The 24,930-nt window shown below is 46.3% G+C and overlaps 1 protein-coding gene across 1 annotated transcript in view; it reads left to right on the top strand.

The window, feature by feature from the left end:
- The first annotated feature begins 2,614 nt into the window (after positions 1-2,614).
- LOC110530894 (MAP kinase-interacting serine/threonine-protein kinase 2) overlaps positions 2,615-24,930 on the top strand; it is a 46,273-nt gene continuing 23,957 nt past the window's right edge. The window contains exons 1-9 of the mRNA XM_036986740.1: positions 2,615-2,771; positions 3,182-3,403; positions 6,708-6,798; positions 7,618-7,716; positions 9,042-9,139; positions 15,837-15,916; positions 16,088-16,161; positions 16,636-16,796; positions 19,705-19,800. Of these exons, the coding sequence (XP_036842635.1) occupies positions 3,347-3,403; positions 6,708-6,798; positions 7,618-7,716; positions 9,042-9,139; positions 15,837-15,916; positions 16,088-16,161; positions 16,636-16,796; positions 19,705-19,800 (756 nt within the window). The 5' untranslated portion in view covers positions 2,615-2,771; positions 3,182-3,346. The remainder of the gene's footprint in view (positions 2,772-3,181; positions 3,404-6,707; positions 6,799-7,617; positions 7,717-9,041; positions 9,140-15,836; positions 15,917-16,087; positions 16,162-16,635; positions 16,797-19,704; positions 19,801-24,930) is intronic.

The following is a 24,930-nucleotide window of genomic DNA, read 5'->3' as shown; positions in this document are numbered from 1 at the left end:
AGTGCACACTTGGTGAAGAAGGACAAGTAATTGGGACACGACTCGAGGGTTAGGGTACATGTAGTATCATTAGGACAGTGGTAAGTAGTTCTAGTTTGGGTCAAAACATGTGCAACCTAAACAAATAGATCAAGGTTATTGACAAGGGACAAAGTGAAGGCTGGCGAACACGATTCAACAGAGGAATAACAGCAGCCAGAAACACAGTGAAGCCACACTAGACTGACCTCTACTAAAACCCTCCAGACAGACCTCTCTACAGACAGACCTCTCTACTAAAACCCTCCAGAGACCTCTCTACTAAAACACTTCAGACAGACCTCTCTACAGACAGAACTCTCTACTAAAACCCTCCAGACTGACCTCTCTACTAAATCCCTCCAGACAGACCTCTCTACTAAAACCCTCCAGACAGACCTCTACTAAAACCCTCCAGACAGACCTCTCTACAGACAGACCTCTCTACTAAAACCCTCCAGACAGACCTCTACTAAAACCCTCCAGACAGACCTCTCTACAGACAGAACTCTCTACTAAAACCCTCCAGACTGACCTCTCTACTAAATCCCTCCAGACAGACCTCTCTACTAAAACCCTCCAGACAGACCTCTACTAAAACCCTCCAGACAGACCTCTCTACAGACAGACCTCTCTACTAAAACACTTCAGACAGACCTCTCTACAGACAGAACTCTCTACTAAAACCCTCCAGACTGACCTCTCTACTAAATCCCTCCAGACAGACCTCTCTACTAAAACCCTCCAGACAGACCTCTACTAAAACCCTCCAGACAGACCTCTCTACAGACAGACCTCTCTACTAAAACACTTCAGACAGACCTCTCTACAGACAGAACTCTCTACTAAAACCCTCCAGACTGACCTCTACTAAATCCCTCCAGACAGACCTCTCTACTAAAACCCTCCAGACAGACCTCTCTACTAAAACCCTCCAGACAGACCTCTACTAAAACCCTCCAGACAGACCTCTCTACTAAAACACTCCAGACAGACCTCTACTAAAACCCTCCAGACAGACCTCTCTACAGACAGACTTCTCTACTAAAACCCTCCAGACAGACCTCTACAGACAGACCTCTCTACTAAAACCCGCCAGACAGACCTCTCTACTAAAACCCTCCAGACAGACCTCTCTACAGACAGAACTCTCTACTAAAACCCTCCAGACTGACCTCTCTACTAAATCCCTCCAGACAGACCTCTCTACTAAAACCCTCCAGACAGACCTCTCTACTAAAACCCTCCAGACAGACCTCTACTAAAACCCTCCAGACAGACCTCTCTACTAAAACCCTCCAGACAGACCTCTACTAAAACCCTCCAGACAGACCTCTCTACAGACAGACTTCTCTACTAAAACCCTCCAGACAGACCTCTACAGACAGACCTCTCTACTAAAACCCGCCAGACAGACCTCTCTACTAAAACCCTCCAGACAGAACTCTACTAAAACCCTCCAGAGAGACCTCTCTACTAAAACCCTCCAGAGAGACCTCTCTACTAAAACCCTCCAGAGAGACCTCTCTACTAAAACCCTCCAGAGAGACCTCTCTACTAAAAGCCTCCAGAGAGACCTCTCTACTAAAACCCTCCAGACAGACCTCTACAGACAGACCTCTCTACTAAAACCCGCCAGACAGACCTCTCTACTAAAACCCTCCAGAGAGACCTCTCTACTAAAACCCCCCAGAGAGACCTCTCTACTAAAACCCTCCAGAGAGACCTCTCTACTAAAAGCCTCCAGAGAGACCTCTCTACTAAAACCCTCCAGACAGACCTCTACAGACAGACCTCTCTACTAAAACCCTCCAGACAGACCTCTCTACTAAAACCCTCCAGACAGACCTCTCTACTAAATCCCTCCAGACAAAGTTTCCACTCATTGATCATTCCTGCTTTTTTGTATATCTGAAAGGGGGAGGGGTTATAAAACATGGTAATTTAAAAGCCATCAAAGACCAAGTGGTGATTATTGCATTTTCACAGACCATGTAACCAAAATACAAATACCAGGTCTGTGTGAATGCTTCTCTGCAGGTACCGGGTCTGTGTGAATGCTTCTCTGCAGGTACCGTTTTTTTTTCAACTGGTACCTGGGACCTTCAGACGAGTCTTGTGAAGCTTTTGGGCAGGGTAGCCTAGTGGTTACCGAAAGGTTGCAAGTTCAAATCCCCGAGCTGACAAGGTACAAATCTGTCATTCTGCCCCTGAACAGGCAGTTAACTCACTAGGCCGTCATTGAAAATAAGAATTGGTTCTTAACTGACTTGCCTAGTTGAATAAAGGGATTAAATAATAATCCTAGAGCAAAACAGACGACGTGTTCCTGAGCCCTTTTCCAACAATCCAGAGGTTAAAAAGTAAGAAAACAGGCACCCACTTATGGAAACTCGTATCAGATTGCCTAATGACCCTACAGCTTTTTCGAAAACATGCCACGGATGTAACAGGATGAAACTAGGCTATAGATACGTGCAGTTTGGGTTGCACTCGGTTGCATTGCAGTTGCGTATGAAAAACGGTGCTCCGCCCTCCTCGGTAAACTATCCTATCATGTGTGTCCTAATGTTATATTGGTCCGAGTTTACTGCGAGCTGATTGGATGAACCGGACCAGAGTGGGCAGGGGATCAGCAGAGGTTATAAAATGCCAGCCCTCATAGACGTTCGCTGCTTCTCGAAATAATCAACATCCGTTCAACAAAGGCATCGAAACGGCGTCAAGGCTGGACTAACACGGACAATAACGGGGTAAGCTAAATGAAATATCTGGTTTTATTATATGACATAAAGTTTGGGTTATCGACCGTGACGAATATGTTCCAGTTGTCAAGAGTTGAGTCAACTTCAACCCTATTGTAGTCTAGCTAACGCGGTTAGCCTAGCTAGCTAAAGTTACTGTTGGTGAACCTGACGTGTTTTTAAAAACAATGGAAGCTCAATGGACGTTAGACCTAGTTCAGTCTCGATACCTCTTTGGGTAATGTAGACATTATCAATGCGCTTTCACAATTTTTGTTGTTGAAAATATCAAGTGTTTATGTTAACTTTTGTTTCATTTCAACTGTAACGTTAGTACACAAGTAAAATTTGAATGCTCTACCGTGTCCACTTGACTCGGTTATATCAGCTAGTGACCAATGTTTTACTGTCTCACACAGGAATCCCGTTTATAAATGAGCACTTAACCATCCAACAAACATCTATGTCAAGACTGCCAACGGACCACATCTAGCTGCCGTGTCTTCTGTCTCGCATTGGACCACAGTGACAGTGCATACCTAATCTAAAGCAGAGTATCGGTTTAACCAAGACCGACGTCCACAATGGTTCAGAATAAGAATAACACCCCAGAAGTCACTGGCTTCCACCGCTCTTTTAATGTGAGTTGCTGTTTTTGTTTGTCGTTACTGCTTCTAAAAGTCGTTATCCAAATGTGTTGCTTAATTGATTAAAAGTATTGAAGAACCGACCTGATTCAAAGGCTGGAGGAACATGCATCGCATTATTGTGAACGGATGTTGCTCAGTCATTGCACGTCTTCTGTGTTAATTTTAGCCCAGTCAGTCGGTATCCAAGAAAATGCTATTTCAGTCAGTGACAGCTAGGTATGTATACTTTCTTGGGGAGAGAGCAGAAGTGTAACTGTGGTGTCTCACGTTGGCCCTAGCCCAATATTAGACCTTCTAATTAATTAATGAGACAGGGTATTAGACAGGGGTTCCAATTTGTTTTGCCCCACAAACCCATTTTCATATCTGAAAGTTCTTGTGACCCCAACCATGTAAACATTTTTTGTAATTAACAGCCAATGTTTACTTTTATATTTGGGGCTATGGCAGGCAATTGAAAAACATAAAAAAAATACGAGGTCAAATCATGGTGTCAGTGATCTTCAGGTCGGAAAGTCGGCGGTCTAGAAAGAGGCCCGAGTTGGAATTCCGAGTTGGATGACAAAAAGTATATTCCCAGTTGGAGCTTGTTTGTCTTCGGGGGTTCACAGTAGTCTGCATTAATGTTTAGAGGTGCCTTTGAGTCAGGAACTAAACTCCTCCATAGTGACAAGTAAATGCATTCGGTCTCATCACAGCTCGACCAGCTGTTTGATTTTACTTACAGGGATGTCAACCGAGCCAGGATCACAGTCAAATGGATTGGGAAGTAGGTCCCAATGTGCTCTTCCAAGCCTTGGAGGTGAGCAGTCATCACTGGTGTGGGACACGTACCGATGTTGTTTTCTGTCAGAAACGTGCACAGCCGAGGGAAGGAGGCAAACCGAAACGTGCACAGCCGAGGGAAGGAGGCAAACCGAAACGTGCACAGCCGAGGGAAGGAGGCAAACCGAAACGTGCACAGCCGAGGGAAGGAGGCAAACCGAAACGTGCACAGCCGAGGGAAGGAGGCAAACCGAAACGTGCACAGCCGAGGGAAGGAGGCAAACCGAAACGTGCACAGCCGAGGGAAGGAGGCATGGTTTGCTTTTGAAAGAGTCTCTCCTATAAGAATTTTATCCTCTGAATCCACTGATTCGGTCACTCATCTGTAGAATGTTTTTGTATTTCCCCTGCGTGCTTGCGTTGCGTTTGTTCAGGTCCCCAAATATCCCTGTTACATAGGCAAGGGGACACTCTTTTCATTACACAGAAAGTCAAGCAAGTTTTTAATATATATTTATTTAAAAACATCTATTGTGAATGACAACAGTTCCTCTAGCAATGTGAACATTTTCCCAAGTCTCCTCGTCGATAACAACCAAGCCTCTGTGTGAAATGGAATATGGTCATGCTCTGATCCCATATGGCCACATAGTTTTGCAAACAGGCGCGCAGTGGATGTGTTTTGATGTAGTTTACAATCCAAATTACCTGCCTCAGTATATTATCCTCTTGAATCTAGGGGGCACTATTTTCATTTTTGGGAAAAAAAAACGTCCCCAAGGTAAACGGGCCCTCGTGAAGAGCATCCCCCTCAACATGTACCGTGCCCTCGTGAAGAGCATCCCCCTCAACATGTACCGTGCCCTCGTGAAGAGCATCCCTCTCAACATGTACCGTGCCCTCGTGAAGAGCATCCCCCTCAACATGTACTGTGCCCTCGTGAAGAGCATCCCCCTCAACATGTACCGTGCCCTCGTGAAGAGCATCCCCCTCAACATGTACTGTGCCCCCAGAAAGGGTTTTCAGACCACTTGACTTTTTGTTACAACCCTAAGCGCACAGCCAAGACAACGCAGGCGTGGCTATGGGACACGTCTCTGAATGTCTTTGTGGCCCAGCCAGAGCCCGGACTTGAACCCGTATGAACATCTCTGGAGAGACCTGAAAATAGCTGTGAAGCAATGCTCCCCATCCAACCTGAGGGAACTTGAGAGGATCTTCAGAGAAGAATGGGAGAAACTCCCGGTTTCCCAAAACCATCTTAAGACTGGCCAAGCTGGTAGCATCATACCCAAGAAGATTCGAGGCTGTAATCGCTGCCAAAGGTGCTTCAACAAAGAACTGAGTAAAGGGCCTGAATAGTGTTTTTTTCAGTTGTCTTTTTAATTTGACAAAAATGTCTGAATCGGTTTTTGCTTTGTTATTATGGAGTTGTGTGTGTAGATTGATGAGGGAAAAAACGAATATATTTTAGAATAAGGCTGTAAAAGTCAAGGGGGCTGAATACCTTGTGAAGGCACTGCAGAGCAAACAAAAGTCAATGCATGGGCATTTCAGCCCTCACAGCGAAAGTCCATTTGGACAGCTTGAGTCGTTCGGTCAGTTTCCTCTTGACTGCTAACAATAACTGTTAGATTAAGAATTTATGCTTTCTGACAAAGGTATTAAGGTTAGTCATTGGACCATACCCCCCCACCCTGTCACAGAACCATTTAGCAGGTAGGTTAGTCATTGGACCATACCCCCCCCACCCTGTCACAGAACCATTTAGCAGGTAGGTTAGTCATTGGACCATACCCCCCCACCCTGTCACAGAACCATTTAGCAGGTAGGTTAGTCATTGGACCATACCCCCCCACCCTGTCACAGAACCATTTAGCAGGTAGGTTAGTCATTGGACCATACCCCCCCACCCTGTCACAGAACCATTTAGCAGGTAGGTTAGTCATTGGACCATACCCCCCCACCCTGTCACAGAACCATTTAGCAGGTAGGTTAGTCATTGGACCATACCCCCCCACCCTGTCACAGAACCATTTAGCAGGTAGGTTAGTCATTGGACCATACCCCCCCACCCTGTCACAGAACCATTTAGCAGGTAGGTTAGTCATTGGACCATACCCCCCCACCCCCCACCCTGTCACAGAACCATTAAGCAGGTAGGTTAGTCATTGGAATATACCCCCCCTGTTGCTATCAAATGCCCTTTTTAATAAATTAATCAGAGGTCTAATATTGGTTTAATGTTTTGTCATAGAGCTCTATTGCTCTTAATGACACCTCTGCTTCTTCTACAGGCCACTCTTGGCTATGACAACCTAAATATGGCCCGGGCTTCAGGAGAAGGATATGTTCAGTTTAACCTGGAGGTCAGCCAGGGTCTGAAGAGTTGGTTTGGACTAAATCGGTCCCTTTGCCCGTGGAGCAATGATTAGCCATTCCTGCTGCTTCAAATGGCCTTGTGATGTGAATGACTCTCCTCTAGGCTGTGTCAAACTCAAAGCCTGGTCTGTTTCTGTTCCTCCCTTAGGTCCAAAACCCGTTCAATTCTGAAGATTATACCAAAACAGACTCCAGTCTCCACGAGTCAAACTTACATTTAGATTGTCCCCCAAGACCTGGTAAGTTCCTGGTATCAAAGTCCTTTTGATTTGGGATTTACTGTTTCTGATTTGATTTTCTCACACACACACACGCACACACACACGGGACATCTGACTCGTAGTAACCTTGCTATGAGGATATCATCACTGTGTCTGTCAGTCAAAGTTCAGTCCTGATTAGATGGGTGACGCTGGCATATCAAATCCTACCTCTGCTGCTTTCATCTGCCTGATAACAGAACTACCGTCACAACTCTCCCCGGGCCCGGTTTCCCAAAACCATCTTAAGACTGAATTCATCGTTAGTCTTCATAGGAGCATCGTTATCTCTGCCTTGGTTCCCAAAACCATCGTTATTAACATTGCACTTGAAAAGGCTTGTAGTCTAGCGCCTGCCTCATACCACTCGTAGAACAGCGTAGTCGGTCATTAGAAGTCTGTCTCTGTGACCAACGATTACTTCAGAACAAAGTTGCCTACAAATACAAAGTTGTCATATCGCCGCACAATTGATGCAACACGAGATGGCGGTAGGCTGTGGGCGGGGATGGCGGTAGGCTGTGGGCGGGGATGGCGGTAGGCTGTGGGCGGGGATGGAGAAAAACTCATCTGAGAGAAGTGTGCCGTTTCTTTTCGATCCTGGAACTTCTGCAACGACCCACTTAGTGACCATCCTCCCGTTCTGTACCCAGGATGTGTTGTTGTGCCATTCTGTACTCTCTCTCCCGCTCTCTTCTGAAGACACTCAACCAGCTGGCCTGTGACTCTGGATGAATGCCATCAACTGTCCCCCCGTTTGCACAATGTCCCTCATCTCCTATCCTCCTCCCTCCTTAGACATGCCAGCCAGCCAGCCGATTAACATCCCAGATGCCAAGAAGAGGACCAAGAAGAAGAAATGCAGGGCCACCGACAGCTTCACAGGACGATTCCAAGGCAAGTCAATAGAAAATTATTTATATTTCTTTTTTTTTTTTACAAAAGCTCTTGAAGGCCGTGAGGCCGATACGGAAAGCTCTGACGGAGGCCGTGAGGCCGATGCGGAAAGCTCTGACGGAGGCCGCGAGAAGAATGCGGAATACAACAGGTGTAGGTAGACCTTACAGTGAATTGCTGAAAACAAGCCCTTAACCAACAATGCAGTTCAGAAAAATGACCTTAACCTGTCTAGGGCTGGCAGAACCCCCACGCAACAGCCAGTGAAAGTGCAGGGCGCCAAATTCAAAACAACAAAAATCTCCTAATTAAAATTCCTCAAAATACAAGTATTTGACACCATTTTAAAGATTACAATTCTCGTTAATCCAGCCACAGTGTCTAATTTCAAAAAGGATTTACAGCGAAAGCACCACAAACGATTGCTAGGTCACCACCAACTCAGAGAAAAACACAGCCATTTTTCCAGCCAAAGAGAGGACTCACAAAAAGCAGAAATAGAAAATGAATCACTGACTTTTGATGATCTTCATCAGATGACACTCATAGGACTTCACGTTACACAAAACATGTATGTTTTGTTAAAGTTCATATTTATATAAAAAAATCTGAGTGTACATTGACGCGTTACATTAGGTAGTTCTAAAACATGCGGAGATTGTGCAGAGAGCCACGTCAATTTACAGAAATACTCATAATTAACATTGATAAAGATACGACTATTATACATGGGACTTTAGATAAACTTCTTAATGCAACCGCTGTCAGATTTCAAAAAAACTTTACAGAGAAAGCAAACCATGCAATAATCTGAGTACAGCCTTTAGACAACAAAGCAGCCAAAAAGATACCCGCTATGTTGGGTAGTCAACATTACTCAGAAATAGCATTTTAAATATTCACTTACCTTTGATTATCTTCATCAGAATGCACTCCCAGGAATCCGTTCCACCTTAAATGTTTGATTTGTTCAATAATGTCCATCAGTTATGTCCAACTATCTTCTTTTGTTAGGGCGTTTGGTCAACAAATCCAAAAGCGCGTTCAGGTCACGTCGGACGAAAGGTTCAAAAGGTCCTGAGCTCAATTTATAGTCTCATAGCAAAGGGTCTGAATACTTATTTAAATAAGGTTTTGTATTTGTAATAAATTAACATGAATCATTATGGGGTATTGTGTGTGGATTGGTGAGGGGGGAAAAATAATATCATTTTTGAATAAGGCTGTAACGTAACAAAGTTTGTAATTGGTCTGAATACGTTCCAAATGCACTGTACATAGTGACGCTCCTGTATTTTGATAGCATGTTAATATTCTGTCATCAGATGTATACGTGCTGCAGACGGAGGTGCTGGGCGAGGGGGCCTATGCTGTCGTCCAGACCTGCATCAACCTCATCACCCAGAAGGAATATGCTGTCAAGGTACTGTTCTCTGCCTCACCCTCTCTCTGCCTCACCCTCTCTCTGCCTCACCCTCTCTCTGCCTCACCCTCTCTCGGCCTCAGACATGAATAAAGTATAAATGACAGTGTGCTACTTTATTTCCCCACGGTTGGTATCTGTTAGTCTACAGCACCTTGTTCATGTTGTAAGACGTCAGAGGTTTGGATATCAACACAAGGCTTAGACTGCTGCCGGGCCACGTGTTGCGCACTGCTCTTACCTTCGTCTGGAACTGAACTAGGGACTGGATACCATGTGACTTTTCATTCTCTGCTACCTGGAAAACTAGCCCTGAGCTGTGTCCCAAATGGTATCCCATTCAGTACACTACTCACTATGTAGTGAATGGGGAGAGGGCAGTTGGGATGCAACTCTAGATACTCCCTGTGTTTCATCAAACATGTACACAAACTTCATTCAGACTGTTGGGGAATATCTAGGCCGTGTGGGAAGACTCGTGCAGATTTGAAGTGGTTAGGTATGTTTTTTGTGGTAGCTGTGAGATGTGCGTGGTGTGCCCTATAGCCAGTGTGTTATTTACATGGTAGCTGTGAGATGTGGTCATCACTGCGTGGGGTGCCCTATAGCCAGTGTGTTATCAAGCCCTCCAGTAGTGTTGTTGCTATAGTCTGTTGTCCTGCAGCTGCTGCTAACTCAGCACTAACTTCCTCTTGTGATTGTTCTGAACCTCAGGCCTTGTCTTTCAGCCAATCACAGCCAAGGGTGGGTGATCATTTTCTCCTTTTTCATCCCCTCCCATTCGCTGTCAAGGCCTCCAATGATATGGAACAGAATGTACAACCTGCAGAGGGAGGAACGGAGCCAGGGAGGGGTGGTGTTGAGAGGGAGGATCAGGGAGGGGTGGTGTTGAGAGGGAGGATCAGGGAGGGGTGGTGTTGAGAGGGAGGATCAGGGAGGGGTGGTGTTGAGAGGGAGGATCAGGGAGGGGTGGTGTTGAGAGGGAGGATCAGGGAGGGGTGGTGTTGAGAGGGAGGATCAGGGAGGGGTGGTGTTGAGAGGGAGGATCAGGGAGGGGTGGTGTTGAGAGGGAGGATCAGGGAGGGGTGGTGTTGAGAGGGAGGATCAGGGAGGGGTGGTGTTGAGAGGGAGGATCAGGGAGGGGTGGTGTTGAGAGGGAGGATCAGGGAGGGGTGGTGTTGAGAGGGAGGATCAGGGAGGGGTGGTGTTGAGAGGGAGGATCAGGGAGGGGTGGTGTTGAGAGGGAGGATCAGGGAGGGGTGGTGTTGAGAGGGAGGATCAGGGAGGGGTGGTGTTGAGAGGGAGGATCAGGGAGGGGTGGTGTTGAGAGGGAGAAACAGGGAGGGGTGGTGTTGAGAGGGAGGATCAGGGAGGGGTGGTGTTGAGAGGGAGGATCAGGGAGGGGTGGTGTTGAGAGGGAGGATCAGGGAGGGGTGGTGTTGAGAGGGAGAAACAGGGAGGGGTGGTGTTGAGAGGGAGGATCAGGGAGGGGTGGTGTTGAGAGGGAGGATCAGGGAGGGGTGGTGTTGAGAGGGAGGATCAGGGAGGGGTTGGGTTGAGAGGAACAGGGAGCCAGGGATATAGGGCTCTGGTCAGAAGTAGGGAATAGGGTTCCATAGGGCCGTGGTCAGAAGTAGGGAATAGGGTTCCATAGGGCCCTGGTCAGAAGTAGGGAATATGCTTCCATAGGGCTCTGGTCAGAAGTAGTGCACTATGTAGGGAATAGGGTGCTATTTGGGATCTTGCCATGTTCTGCATGTCTCTTACTGGGCCAGGGAATTTGAAACAGGCCTTTGTCCTCATGCAGGCTGCTGCTGGTAGGGTTACATAAGTTGATTCAACCAACTGACTCCCTCTGGCAGTTTCTCTGCTATTATGAAATGTCCTCTACTAAAGCAGTTCAACAACAAGTTCAGATCACATCCCTGACTTGTCCTCTAGAGAGAAAAAACATTTCTTCATAGGTCAAATAAAACCAGATGATTTTGGTCTGATGAACACCGCTCTAGCCTCCGCTGCTGAAGTGCGACATTGGCAGATGTGATGGATTGAGACCCAGCCGGTGGAAAAACAAACCAATCACCATGCGACATTGGCAGATGTGATGGATTGAGACCCAGCCGGTGGAAAAACAAACCAATCACCATGCGACATCGGCAGATGTGATGGATTGAGACCCAGCCGGTGGAAAAACAACCAATCACCAGCTTAAACTGACAGATTTTTATGGGGATTTTTTAAAATGATGCTTATTCAATTTCTGTGGCGATGAGGACATTGACCTTAGTGGGTTTAAAACTTGATAATGTATCCATCTTTCCAAATGTTGTCACCTGCTATGGGGACTAAATCCCTTCATGTGTTTCCATTCTGTAGGTCCTACCCCATTTATTCGACTGGACGATTGTTTAGTTGATAGGCAGTTGGTCAACAGATTTTGTTGTTGTTGTTGAGCAGTGGCACACGAGACGGCCGTCTGGTTCACGGCCGTCTGGTTCACGGCTGTGTGAGTGGACTAATCCATTGTGGAGGACGCTGGGATGGCCCACCAGTATCACCAGTAGTACATTGACCATTAATTACCATAATCTACCATATTTGTTTGGTTGCTGTAATTTCTGTTAATTCATTCAATATATTATTATTACAGTCTTGCTGTTCTCATTGTAGGAGTGGACACGCGTTGGCAGAGCGCACAACCAAGGCTACACTTGTGAGGAAAATGTTTTGGTTTAGTTCATTCCATTTACGAGTTGTCAATTAATTAATTGTCTTTTGTTGTTCTGCGCTCCTGTCAATCACGAGTGAGGACACGCACCTGATTACACTTAGAACTATGCCTAGGTTACCTGGCCCGTGGGGTGACTGTAGGCCCGTGGGGTGACTGTAGGCCCGTGGGGTGACTGTAGGCCCGTGGGGTGACTGTAGGCCCGTGGGGGGAATGTAGGCCCGTGGGGGGAATGTAGGCCCGTGGGGGGAATGTAGGCCCGTGGGGGGAATGTAGGCCCGTGATTGTAGGCCTGTGAATGTGTCCATATGGAGATCTGATCAGAAACACTATCACTGTGGCGCGTCTCAGTCACTTCTTCGCCTCAAAAAGCTAGTAAACAAACTGTTTATTTTTTTTACATCCATTGAGAATGCCAACAGTTCATCAACGTAGCCTATTAGAAAAATCGTTCTAGCAGGCTCCCTTTCCATAATCATTCAGCATGAAAAGTGAAAAATGTTAATTCTCTGATCCAGTGGAAATGTCATAAAATAGACCTTCCTGTTTACTTCTTATCCCTTGCTCAAATAGCCTATAGCCGTGTCTCTGTCGTGGAAATGCTGAGGGCCCAGAATATTTTTTATGCCGGTTTGCTAGCAAGCTTCAGGCCAGACCCAAATGTTTCAAGTTCCTTGCAGACAGGCCATGCATAGCCTTATGTGATATTTATTTTTATCCAGAAATGTTCTACCTGCGGGCTGCAATTTTTTTATATACATTTTTATAACTTGTTGTATTTTACCTCCTCCTCCCCAATTTCGATATGGTCTCATTGCTGCGACTCCTTAACGGGCTTGGGAGGCGAAGGTCGAGTCATGCGTCCTCGAAACATGAACCCACTAAACTACGCCCACTTAACCCGGAACTAACGTGTCAGATGAAACACAGTTCAACTGGCAACCGGGGTCAGCCTGCAGGAGCCCGACCCGCCACAAGGAGTTGCTAGAGCGCGATGAGCCAAGTAAAGCCACCCCTTGGACAAACAGTCCTCAAACCCGGACGACGCTGAGCCAATTTTTACACCGCCCTATGGGACTTCCGATCACGGCCTGTTGTGCTACAGCCCGGGATCAAACCCGGGTCTGTAGTGATGCCTCTTCCACTGCGATGCAGTGCCTTAGACCGCTGCACCACTCGGGAGGCCCTTATTTGTTGGATTTATGTAGGCTATTTTTACATATTGCCAACAGAAGTTATCTTTTAGATTTGTATATTATTATTTAGATATCATTTTGATTAACCACATGACATTGATCTTTGAGCTATGAAGACTTTATAATGAATTAAATAAAACTATTCCACGAAAATGTGCACATGAAAATCATAACTGGCATGCAGATCAGTAGAAATGGTAGGATAACATGGCACTTCAAATGGAGAAGGTTGTAGACTGCTGGTGTAGCCTGTTACTGGCAACGTCAGGAACATCATGGCAGAATCTGCCAAGGCCAGCAACAGCAGCTATATCGATCTCTGGCTCCCTCTTGAGTCATTTTGTCTTGATTTTTAATTAAAGCATCAGGCGAAGAAGCCTAATTATAGTTGATTTTATTCAGACACCGGGTGTGTCTATAGATGTAAAAAATACACTTAATATTGACCAATTGATTGGCCGAAAGAACAGACTACGCTTGGTTGACCCATATTGTTTTAGTCGGGGACAGCCTTACTATTTTGTTTTGTACATTTGAGAAAGGGAAAGGGGGATAACTAGTCAGTTTTACAACTGAATGCGTATTCCCGCATTTAACCCAACCCCTCTGAATCAGAGGTGCGGGAGCAACCTTGCGGTTACTGGGCCCGATGCTCCTACCGGCCAGGCTACCGGCCAGGCTACCGGCCAGGCTACCGGCCAGGCTACTTCTCTATATCAAGACTTGTTACTGTTTTGAACAAGTAATTGCAGCTTTTGTTAGTTAGCTCCTGCTGTCATTCTGTTTCCTCAGGCAGATGGCTGGTAGTTTGAAGAAAGGGAAGGCTCCATGGTAAGCTTCTCTTCCAGTCAGACAGTCCCTAGAGACATCAGCTGACTGCGTCTGTTTGCCTAAGTGTGGCCCACTAGTAACTTGGTGTTCGTGTAATTATGTGTTGATACAATTGGAAAATGGATTAGAAGCAGGAGCATATGGAGTGCATGGTTAGGCAACAAATGAGTTTCAACTCGCTGCTGACTCAGGCCCCTGATGCGGTGTGCTTGTGTGAGCGAGCAGTGGACTGCTGTCTGTACTACTTCCTGACAACCCTTTCAGCCCACAATAGAAAGCCCCCCCCCCCCCCCCAAATGGCAGCCGGCAGGTCACTCAGGCCGTTAATAGGCTACACGAGAAGTCTGCAACTTTTCCTCATGTGGAATGCCAATTCATCTGGCCATTTCTCCCGATCTGCGTGCCAGGTATGTTTTTCGTAACCACATTTTCATGTAGTATTTAATTTCTATTACACCACAGCATTGTTGAATTCTCGTTTGTGATTGGTTAGAAGGGCATTCTAGAATGGACATTATAACCAGATAATGGTACAGTTGGAGAAGATGTCGGGACACCTTGTAATCATGATGCAATAAGCATTACAGCCTGCAGGTGAAAAGGATCTTGAAGAAAATAAATGTCCTTTAATTCACATTCGCTACGCATGGCCTGTCTGCAACGAACCAGAAACACATGGCCTGTCTGCAACGAACCAGAAACATTTATAACATCGATGGTCAGACCCGAAGCCCTAGCAAATTTGCAACATTGTTTAAAACATTCTTGGCCCTCAGTTTCCTGCACCCCCCCTAACCACTAGACTACCTGCCCCCCCCCCTAACCACTAGGCTCCCTGCCCCCCCTCTAACCACTAGGCTCCCTGCCCCCCCCCTCTAACCACTAGGCTCCCTGCCCCCCCCTCTAACCACTAGGCTCCCTGCCCCCCCCTCTAACCACTAGGCCCCCCCCCCCCCCCCCTAACCACGAGACTACCTTCCCCCCCTCTAACCACTAGGCTCCCTGCCCCCCCCCTCTAACCACTAGGCTCCCTGCCCCCCCCTCTAACCACTAGGCTCCCTGCCCCCCCCCTCTAACCACTAGGCCCCCCCCCCCCCTAACCACGAGACTACCTTCCCCCCCTCTAACCACTAGGCTCCCTGCCCCCCCCCCCCCCCCCCCTCTAACCACTAGGCTCCCTGCAGCTGCCTCAGTAGCTGGTCAGGGAAGGCCACCATGTCTTCCTCTGATAGATGTGGAGTCAGACTGCTCTGGGACCGTTGGCCCCATTCATCGTTAACAAGGTGGTGCTCATGAGTCAGTCAAGGGTTGGCCCGGAGGACTGAGGATATATTTCAACGTCTGTAACCAGTGGAGCTGCCATTTTCTGCCTGAGCCTTAAGTCATCAATAAAGTAGCAAACACAGATTTATTGAATTAATATTGTAATATTTTAGTTTTTCCTGTAATTTTCCTAGTATTTAATTTTTCAATGGTCAGTAGAACAGGGCCCATAGGTATGAGTGTAACAGTATAACTTTAAACAGTCCCCTCGCCCATACCCGGGCGCGAACCAGGGACCTTCTGCAAACATCAACAGTCACCCTCGAAGCTTCGTTACCCATCGCTCCACAAAAGCCGCGGCCCTTGCAGAGCAAGGGGGGAACTACTACTTCAAGGTCTCAGAGCAAGTGACGTCACTGATTGAAACGCTATTTAGCGCCCACGCTAACTAAGCTAGCCGTTTCACATCCGTTACATGAGGGCAATTCAAGAATGGGAAAGTAACATCTCTCTACATTTGATGCTGGCATTCCTTTGGGGAGAACCCTGCACTGATGATCGACTTTCTAGACACAGTAGGATGGCTCTGCTTGGCTCATTCCTTCAATTAGAGCCCATTATTCTCTAATATGAAAATGACGAATGAGTAACACATCGTTCAATCTTGTTTATTGTCCAGATCGTCGAGAAGCGTGCGGGTCTCAGTCGGAGCCGAGTCTTCAGGGAAGTGGAGATGCTCTATCAGTGCCAGGGACACAGGTACAGCAGGCTCACTGGGGGGGGGTACAGCAGGCTCACTGTGGGGGGATACAGGTACAGCAGGCTCACTGGGGGGACACAGAGCAGGAATATGGACTGCTGAGATTCACTACTGTATAGATATAGGCATTACCTTCACACTGTTTATAACCATTTCTCTCTTGTTCACAGAAACATTCTGGAGCTGGTCGAGTTCTTTGAGGAAGAAGACAAATTCTACTTGGTTTTTGAGAAACTAAGAGGAGGTTAGTGGATATCAATCTTAATTGCAAACTCTCCCATCTGTAGAAAATGATGGTTCAACCTCTCCCATCCGTAGGAAATGATGGTTCACTCTCCCATCCGTAGGAAATGATGGTTCACTCTCCCATCCATAGAAAATGATGGTTCACTCTCCCATCCATAGAAAATGATGGTTCACTCTCCCATCCATAGAAAATGATGGTTCACTCTCCCATCCATAGAAAATGATGGTTCACTCTCCCATCCATAGAAAATGATGGTTCACCCAGTTTTGGACTTATGGTCAGTCAGTTTTATATCAGAAGATGCGACCGCTTGAGGCAGTGTCTTCAGTGCATATATCAAGTTCAATCGTCTCACATCTTCTCCCCCCTGGAGTCTCTGAAATGCAGCAACTTGAGGCAGTGTCTTCATTAAAATCTGACATTGTTTTGTTCCGTATCAACCTCTCCATCCCTCCCTCTCTCCTCCTGCAGGGTCAGTGTTGACCCACATCCATCGTAGACAACACTTTAGTGAGCAGGAGGCCAGTTATGTGGTGCAGGACATCGCCAGTGCTCTAAACTACCTCCACAACAAGGGAATGGCACACAGGGACCTGAAGCCTGAAAACATCCTGTGTGAGCACGTGGACCGGGTGAGTCAGAGTGCACGTGAACACTCCTCCCATTGCGTCACAGGCTCCTGATGGGGACGAAGGAGAGCCAGAGTTGAGCCCAGCCTAAAATACTAGTGGTAGGACTTTTAATCCCGTCATTCAGGCCCTGAAAACAGTGTGAGAGAGCATGGTGATTGGGTGAGTCAGTCATTCAGGCCCTGAACCGTGTGAGAGCATGGTGATTGGGTGAGTCAGTCATTCAGGCCCTGAACCGTGTGAGAGAGCATGGTGATTGGGTGAGTCAGTCATTCAGGTCCTGAAAACAGTGTGAGAGAGCATGGTGAGTCAGTCATTCAGGCCCTGAACCGTGTGAGAGAGCATGGTGATTGGGTGAGTCAGTCATTCAGGTCCTGAAAACAGTGTGAGAGAGCATGGTGAGTCAGTCATTCAGGCCCTGAAAACAGTGTGAGAGAGCATGGTGAGTCAGTCATTCAGGCCCTGAAAACAGTGTGAGAGAGCATGGTGAGTCAGTCATTCAGGCCCTGAAAACAGTGTGAGAGAGCATGGTGAGTCAGTCATTCAGGCCCTGAAAACAGTGTGAGAGAGCATGGTGAGTCAGTCATTCAGGCCCTGAAAACAGTGTGAGAGAGCATGGTGAGTCAGTCATTCAGGCCCTGAAAACAGTGAGAGAGAGCATGGTGAGTCAGTCATTCAGGCCCTGAAAACAGTGTGAGAGAGCATGGTGAGTCAGGGTGCACGCCAAACACACCACACTGCTGCAAGCACCCATGAACAGGCACAGATTATACAGACGAGCCAGACTATCGTGGAAAATTCCACTAAATGTTTATATATTTGCTGTTTGTTTCATTAGTCCACTGTTGACACAGTTCCAAAATGTTATCCAGATGTAAAACGTGCCAAATACAAAAACCCAGCCAGTATTATGCGTTTTGCACGAGCAGTGAGACTTCAAATCTGTTCACTCAGGCCCTAACCTTGATAGATAGTTATGGTAAATAGAATAATGGTTGGTTACATCCTAATGCAGTTTATTACTGTGACACGATAAGGATAACTTAATAACCATGTAGAAAACCTTGCTTGGCAGTCGTTTTAGTGATATGTGTTATGGACCTGACTGGCCTACATTAGTTGAATGCTGTGGATAAAAAGGTCAGTGGTCTACTTTAGTTGAATGCTGTGGAGAAGGTCAGTGGTCTACTTTAGTTGAATGCTGTGGAGAAGGAGGTCAGTGGTCTACTTTAGCTGAATGCTGTGGAGAAGGAGGTCAGTGGTCTACTTTAGCTGAATGCTGTGGATAAGAAGGTCAGTGGTCTACTTTAGCTGAATGCTGTGGATAAGAAGGTCAGTGGTCTACTTTAGCTGAATGCTGTGGATAAGGAGGTCAGTGGTCTACTTTAGCTGAATGCTGTGGATAAGGAGGTCAGTGGTCTAATTTAGCTGAATGCTGTGGATAAGGAGGTCAGTGGTCTACTTTAGTTGAATGCTGTGGAGAAGGTCAGTGGTCTACTTTAGTTGAATGCTGTGGAGAAGGAGGTCAGTGGTCTACTTTAGCTGAATGCTGTGGATAAGAAGGTCAGTGGTCTACTTTAGCTGAATGCTGTGGATAAGAAGGTCAGTGGTCTACTTTAGCTGAATGCTGTGGATAAGGAGGTCAGTGGTCTACTTTAGTTGAATGCTGTGGAGAAGGAGGTCAGTGGTCTACTTTAGCTGAATGCTGTGGATAAGAAGGTCAGTGGTCTACTTTAGCTGAATGCTGTGGATAAGGAGGTCAGTGGTCTACTTTAGCTGAATGCTGTGGATAAGGAGGTCAGTGGTCTACTTTAGCTGAATGCTGTGGAGAAGGAGGTCAGTGGTCTACTTTAGCTGAATGCTGTGGATAAGGAGGTCAGTGGTCTACTTTAGCTGAATGCTGTGGATAAGAAGGTCAGTGGTCTACTTTAGCTGAATGCTGTGGATAAGGAGGTCAGTGGTCTACTTTAGCTGAATGCTGTGGATAAGGAGGTCAGTGGTCTACTTTAGCTGAATGCTGTGGATAAGGAGGTCAGTGGTCTACTTTAGCTGAATGCTGTGGATAAGGAGGTCAGTGGTCTACTTTAGCTGAATGCTGTGGATAAGGAGGTCAGTGGTCTACTTTAGTTGAATGCTGTGGATAAGGAGGTCAGTGGTCTACTTTAGCTGAATGCTGTGGATAAGGAGGTCAGTGGTCTACTTTAGCTGAATGCTGTGGATAAGGAGGTCAGTGGTCTACTTTAGTTGAATGCTGTGGAGAAGGTCAGTGGCCTACTTTAGCTGAATGCTGTGGATAAGGAGGTCAGTGGTCTACTTTAGCTGAATGCTGTGGATAAGGAGGTCAGTGGTCTACTTTAGCTGAATGCTGTGGATAAGAAGGTCAGGGGTCTACTTTAGTTGAATGCTGTGGATAAGGAGGTCAGTGGTCTACTTTAGTTGAATGCTGTGGAGAAGGTCAGTGGTCTACTTTAGTTGAATGCTGTGGATAAGGAGGTCAGTGGTCTACTTTAGTTGAATGCTGTGGATAAGGAGGTCAGTGGTCTACTTTAGTTGAATGGTGTGGATAAGGAGGTCAGTGGTCTACTTTAGCTGAATGCTGTGGAGAAGGTCAGTGGTCTACTTTAGTTGAATGCTGTGGATAAAAAGGTCAGTGGTCTACTTTAGTTGAATGCTGTGGAGAAGGTCAGTGGTCTACTTTAGTTGAATGCTGTGGATAAGGAGGTCAGTGGTCTACTTTAGTTGAATGCTGTGGATAAGGAGGTCAGTGGTCTACTTTAGTTGAATGCTGTGGATAAGGAGGTCAGTGGTCTACTTTAGTTGAATGCTGTGGAGAAGGTCAGTGGCCTTTAGTTGAATGCTGTGGAGAAGGTCCGGTGTCTAAATGACTACGCTGTGTGTTTTAACCTCCTAGATGTCACCGGTGAAGATCTGTGATTTTGACCTGGGCAGTGGCATCCGGCTGAACAGTGACAGCTCCCCTATCTCTACTCCTGAACTCATCACTCCGGTGAGTCCTCGTAACGTTCAGATCTCTGTCTCTTTGTTGATCCACTCCTCCCATCTCTTCTCTGCGTCTGTCAAATGCACCTTTTTGTTCATCACATGCTTGGTAAACAACAGGTGTGGACTAACAGTGAAATGCTGACTGACGGGACCTTGGTAAACAACAGGTGTAGACTAACAGTGAAATGCTGACTGACGGGTCCTTGGTTAACAACAGGTGTGGACTAACAGTGAAATGCTGACTGATGGGTCCTTGGTAAACAACAGGTGTGGACTAACAGTGAAATGCTGACTGATGGGTCCTTGGTAAACAACAGGTGTAGACTAACAGTGAAATGCTGACTGATGGGTCCTTGGTAAACAACAGGTGTAGACTAACAGTGAAATGCTGACTGATGGGTCCTTGGTAAACAACAGGTGTGGACTAACAGTGAAATGCTGACTGATGGGACCTTGGTAAACAACAGGTGTAGACTAACAGTGAAATGCTGACTGAAGGGTCCTTGGTAAACAACAGGTGTAGACTAACAGTGAAATGCTGACTGACGGGTCCTTGGTAAACAACAGGTGTAGACTAACAGTGAAATGCTGACTGACGGGTCCTTGGTAAACAACAGGTGTAGACTAACAGTGAAATGCTGACTGATGGGTCCTTGGTAAACAACAGGTGTAGACTAACAGTGAAATGCTGACTGACGGGTCCTTGGTAAACAACAGGTGTGAACTAACAGTGAAATGCTGACTGACGGGTCCTTGGTAAACAACAGGTGTAGACTAACAGTGAAATGCTGACTGACGGGTCCTTGGTAAACAACAGGTGTGGACTAACAGTGAAATGCTGACTGACGGGTCCTTGGTTAACAACAGGTGTAGACTAACAGTGAAATGCTGACTGACGGGTCCTTGGTAAACAACAGGTGTGGACTAACAGTGTAATGCTGACTGACGGGTCCTTGGTAAACAACAGGTGTAGACTAACAGTGAAATGCTGACTGATGGGTCCTTGGTAAACAACAGGTGTAGACTAACAGTGAAATGCTGACTGATGGGTCCTTGGTAAACAACAGGTGTAGACTAACAGTGAAATGCTGACTGACGGGTCCTTGGTAAACAACAGGTGTAGACTAACAGTGAAATGCTGACTGATGGGTCCTTGGTAAACAACAGGTGTAGACTAACAGTGAAATGCTGACTGACTGACGGGACCTTGGTAAACAACAGGTGTAGACTAACAGTGAAATGCTGACTGACGGGTCCTTGGTAAACAACAGGTGTAGACTAACAGTGAAATGCTGACTGATGGGTCCTTGGTAAACAACAGGTGTAGACTAACAGTGAAATGCTGACTGACTGACGGGACCTTGGTAAACAACAGGTGTAGACTAACAGTGAAATGCTGACTGACGGGTCCTTGGTAAACAACAGGTGTGAACTAACAGTGAAATGCTGACTGACGGGTCCTTGGTAAACAACAGGTGTAGACTAACAGTGAAATGCTGACTGACGGGTCCTTGGTAAACAACAGGTGTAGACTAACAGTGAAATGCTGACTGATGGGTCCTTGGTAAACAACAGGTGTAGACTAACAGTGAAATGCTGACTGATGGGTCCTTGGTAAACAACAGGTGTAGACTAACAGTGAAATGCTGACTGATGGGTCCTTGGTAAACAACAGGTGTAGACTAACAGTGAAATGCTGACTGATGGGTCCTTGGTAAACAACAGGTGTGAACTAACAGTGAAATGCTGACTGATGGGTCCTTGGTAAACAACAGGTGTAGACTAACAGTGAAATGCTGACTGATGGGTCCTTGGTAAACAACAGGTGTGAACTAACAGTGAAATGCTGACTGATGGGTCCTTGGTAAACAACAGGTGTGGACTAACAGTGTAATGCTGACTGATGGGTCCTTGGTAAACAACAGGTGTGGACTAACAGTGTAATGCTGACTGACGGGTCCTTGGTAAACAACAGGTGTGAACTAACAGTGTAATGCTGACTGATGGGTCCTTGGTAAACAACAGGTGTGGACTAACAGTGAAATGCTGACTGATGGGTCCTTGGTAAACAACAGGTGTAGACTAACAGTGAAATGCTGACTGACGGGTCCTTGGTAAACAACAGGTGTGGACTAACGGTGAAATGCTGACTGAAGGGTCCTTGGTAAACAACAGGTGTAGACTAACAGTGAAATGCTGACTGATGGGTCCTTGGTAAACAACAGGTGTAGACTAACAGTGAAATGCTGACTGACTGGTCCTTGGTAAACAACAGGTGTAGACTAACAGTGAAATGCTGACTGACGGGTCCTTGGTAAACAACAGGTGTAGACTAACAGTGAAATGCTGACTGATGGGTCCTTGGTAAACAACAGGTGTAGACTAACAGTGAAATGCTGACTGATGGGTCCTTGGTAAACAACAGGTGTAGACTAACAGTGAAATGCTGACTGACGGGTCCTTGGTAAACAACAGGTGTGGACTAACAGTGAAATGCTGACTGACGGGTCCTTGGTAAACAACAGGTGTAGACTAACAGTGAAATGCTGACTGACGGGTCCTTGGTAAACAACAGGTGTAGACTAACAGTGAAATGCTGACTGATGGGTCCTTGGTAAACAACAGGTGTAGACTAACAGTGAAACGCTGACTGATGGGTCCTTGGTAAACAACAGGTGTAGACTAACAGTGTAATGCTGACTGATGGGTCCTTGGTAAACAACAGGTGTAGACTAACAGTGAAACGCTGACTGATGGGTCCTTGGTAAACAACAGGTGTAGACTAACAGTGAAATGCTGACTGACGGGTCCTTGGTAAACAATAGGTGTAGACTAACAGTGAAATGCTGACTGATGGGTCCTTGGTAAACAACAGGTGTAGACTAACAGTGAAATGCTGACTGATGGGTCCTTGGTAAACAACAGGTGTGAACTAACAGTGAAATGCTGACTGATGGGTCCTTGGTAAACAACAGGTGTAGACTAACAGTGAAATTGCTTGGTAAACAACAGGTGTAGACTAACAGTGTAATGTTTGGTAAACAACAGGTGTAGACTAACAGTGTAATGCTGACTGATGGGTCCTTGGTAAACAACAGGTGTAGACTAACAGTGTAATGCTGACTGATGGGTCCTTGGTAAACAACAGGTGTAGACTAACAGTGAAATGCTGACTGATGGGTCCTTGGTAAACAACAGGTGTAGACTAACAGTGAAATGCTGACTGACGGGTCCTTGGTAAACAACAGGTGTGGACTAACAGTGAAATGCTGACTGACGGGTCCTTGGTAAACAACAGGTGTAGACTAACAGTGAAATGCTGACTGACGGGTCCTTGGTAAACAACAGGTGTAGACTAACAGTGAAATGCTGACTGATGGGTCCTTGGTAAACAACAGGTGTAGACTAACAGTGAAACGCTGACTGATGGGTCCTTGGTAAACAACAGGTGTAGACTAACAGTGTAATGCTGACTGATGGGTCCTTGGTAAACAACAGGTGTAGACTAACAGTGAAACGCTGACTGATGGGTCCTTGGTAAACAACAGGTGTAGACTAACAGTGAAATGCTGACTGACGGGTCCTTGGTAAACAATAGGTGTAGACTAACAGTGAAATGCTGACTGATGGGTCCTTGGTAAACAACAGGTGTAGACTAACAGTGAAATGCTGACTGATGGGTCCTTGGTAAACAACAGGTGTGAACTAACAGTGAAATGCTGACTGACGGGTCCTTGGTAAACAACAGGTGTAGACTAACAGTGAAATGCTGACTGACGGGTCCTTGGTAAACAACAGGTGTAGACTAACAGTGAAATGCTGACTGACGGGTCCTTGGTAAACAACAGGTGTAGACTAACAGTGAAATGCTGACTGATGGGTCCTTGGTAAACAACAGGTGTAGACTAACAGTGAAATGCTGACTGATGGGTCCTTGGTAAACAACAGGTGTAGACTAACAGTGAAATGCTGACTGACTGACGGGACCTTGGTAAACAACAGGTGTAGACTAACAGTGAAATGCTGACTGACGGGTCCTTGGTAAACAACAGGTGTAGACTAACAGTGAAATGCTGACTGACGGGTCCTTGGTAAACAACAGGTGTGGACTAACAGGCTAATGCTGACTGACGGGTCCTTGGTAAACAACAGGTGTAGACTAACAGTGAAATGCTGACTGATGGGTCCTTGGTAAACAACAGGTGTAGACTAACAGTGAAATGCTGACTGACGGGTCCTTGGTAAACAACAGGTGTAGACTAACAGTGAAATGCTGACTGATGGGTCCTTGGTAAACAACAGGTGTAGACTAACAGTGAAATGCTGACTGACTGACGGGACCTTGGTAAACAACAGGTGTAGACTAACAGTGAAATGCTGACTGACGGGTCCTTGGTAAACAACAGGTGTAGACTAACAGTGAAATGCTGACTGATGGGTCCTTGGTAAACAACAGGTGTAGACTAACAGTGAAATGCTGACTGACTGACGGGACCTTGGTAAACAACAGGTGTAGACTAACAGTGAAATGCTGACTGACGGGTCCTTGGTAAACAACAGGTGTGAACTAACAGTGAAATGCTGACTGACGGGTCCTTGGTAAACAACAGGTGTAGACTAACAGTGAAATGCTGACTGACGGGTCCTTGGTAAACAACAGGTGTAGACTAACAGTGAAATGCTGACTGATGGGTCCTTGGTAAACAACAGGTGTAGACTAACAGTGAAATGCTGACTGATGGGTCCTTGGTAAACAACAGGTGTAGACTAACAGTGAAATGCTGACTGATGGGTCCTTGGTAAACAACAGGTGTAGACTAACAGTGAAATGCTGACTGATGGGTCCTTGGTAAACAACAGGTGTGAACTAACAGTGAAATGCTGACTGATGGGTCCTTGGTAAACAACAGGTGTAGACTAACAGTGAAATGCTGACTGATGGGTCCTTGGTAAACAACAGGTGTAGACTAACAGTGAAATGCTGACTGATGGGTCCTTGGTAAACAACAGGTGTAGACTAACAGTGAAATGCTGACTGATGGGTCCTTGGTAAACAACAGGTGTGAACTAACAGTGAAATGCTGACTGATGGGTCCTTGGTAAACAACAGGTGTGGACTAACAGTGTAATGCTG

The sequence above is a fragment of the Oncorhynchus mykiss genome, chromosome 8 (genome assembly GCF_013265735.2).
Source record: "Oncorhynchus mykiss isolate Arlee chromosome 8, USDA_OmykA_1.1, whole genome shotgun sequence".
In the NCBI taxonomy this organism is placed as follows: domain Eukaryota; kingdom Metazoa; phylum Chordata; class Actinopteri; order Salmoniformes; family Salmonidae; genus Oncorhynchus; species Oncorhynchus mykiss.
This window is presented reverse-complemented; position numbering and strand designations above follow the sequence as displayed.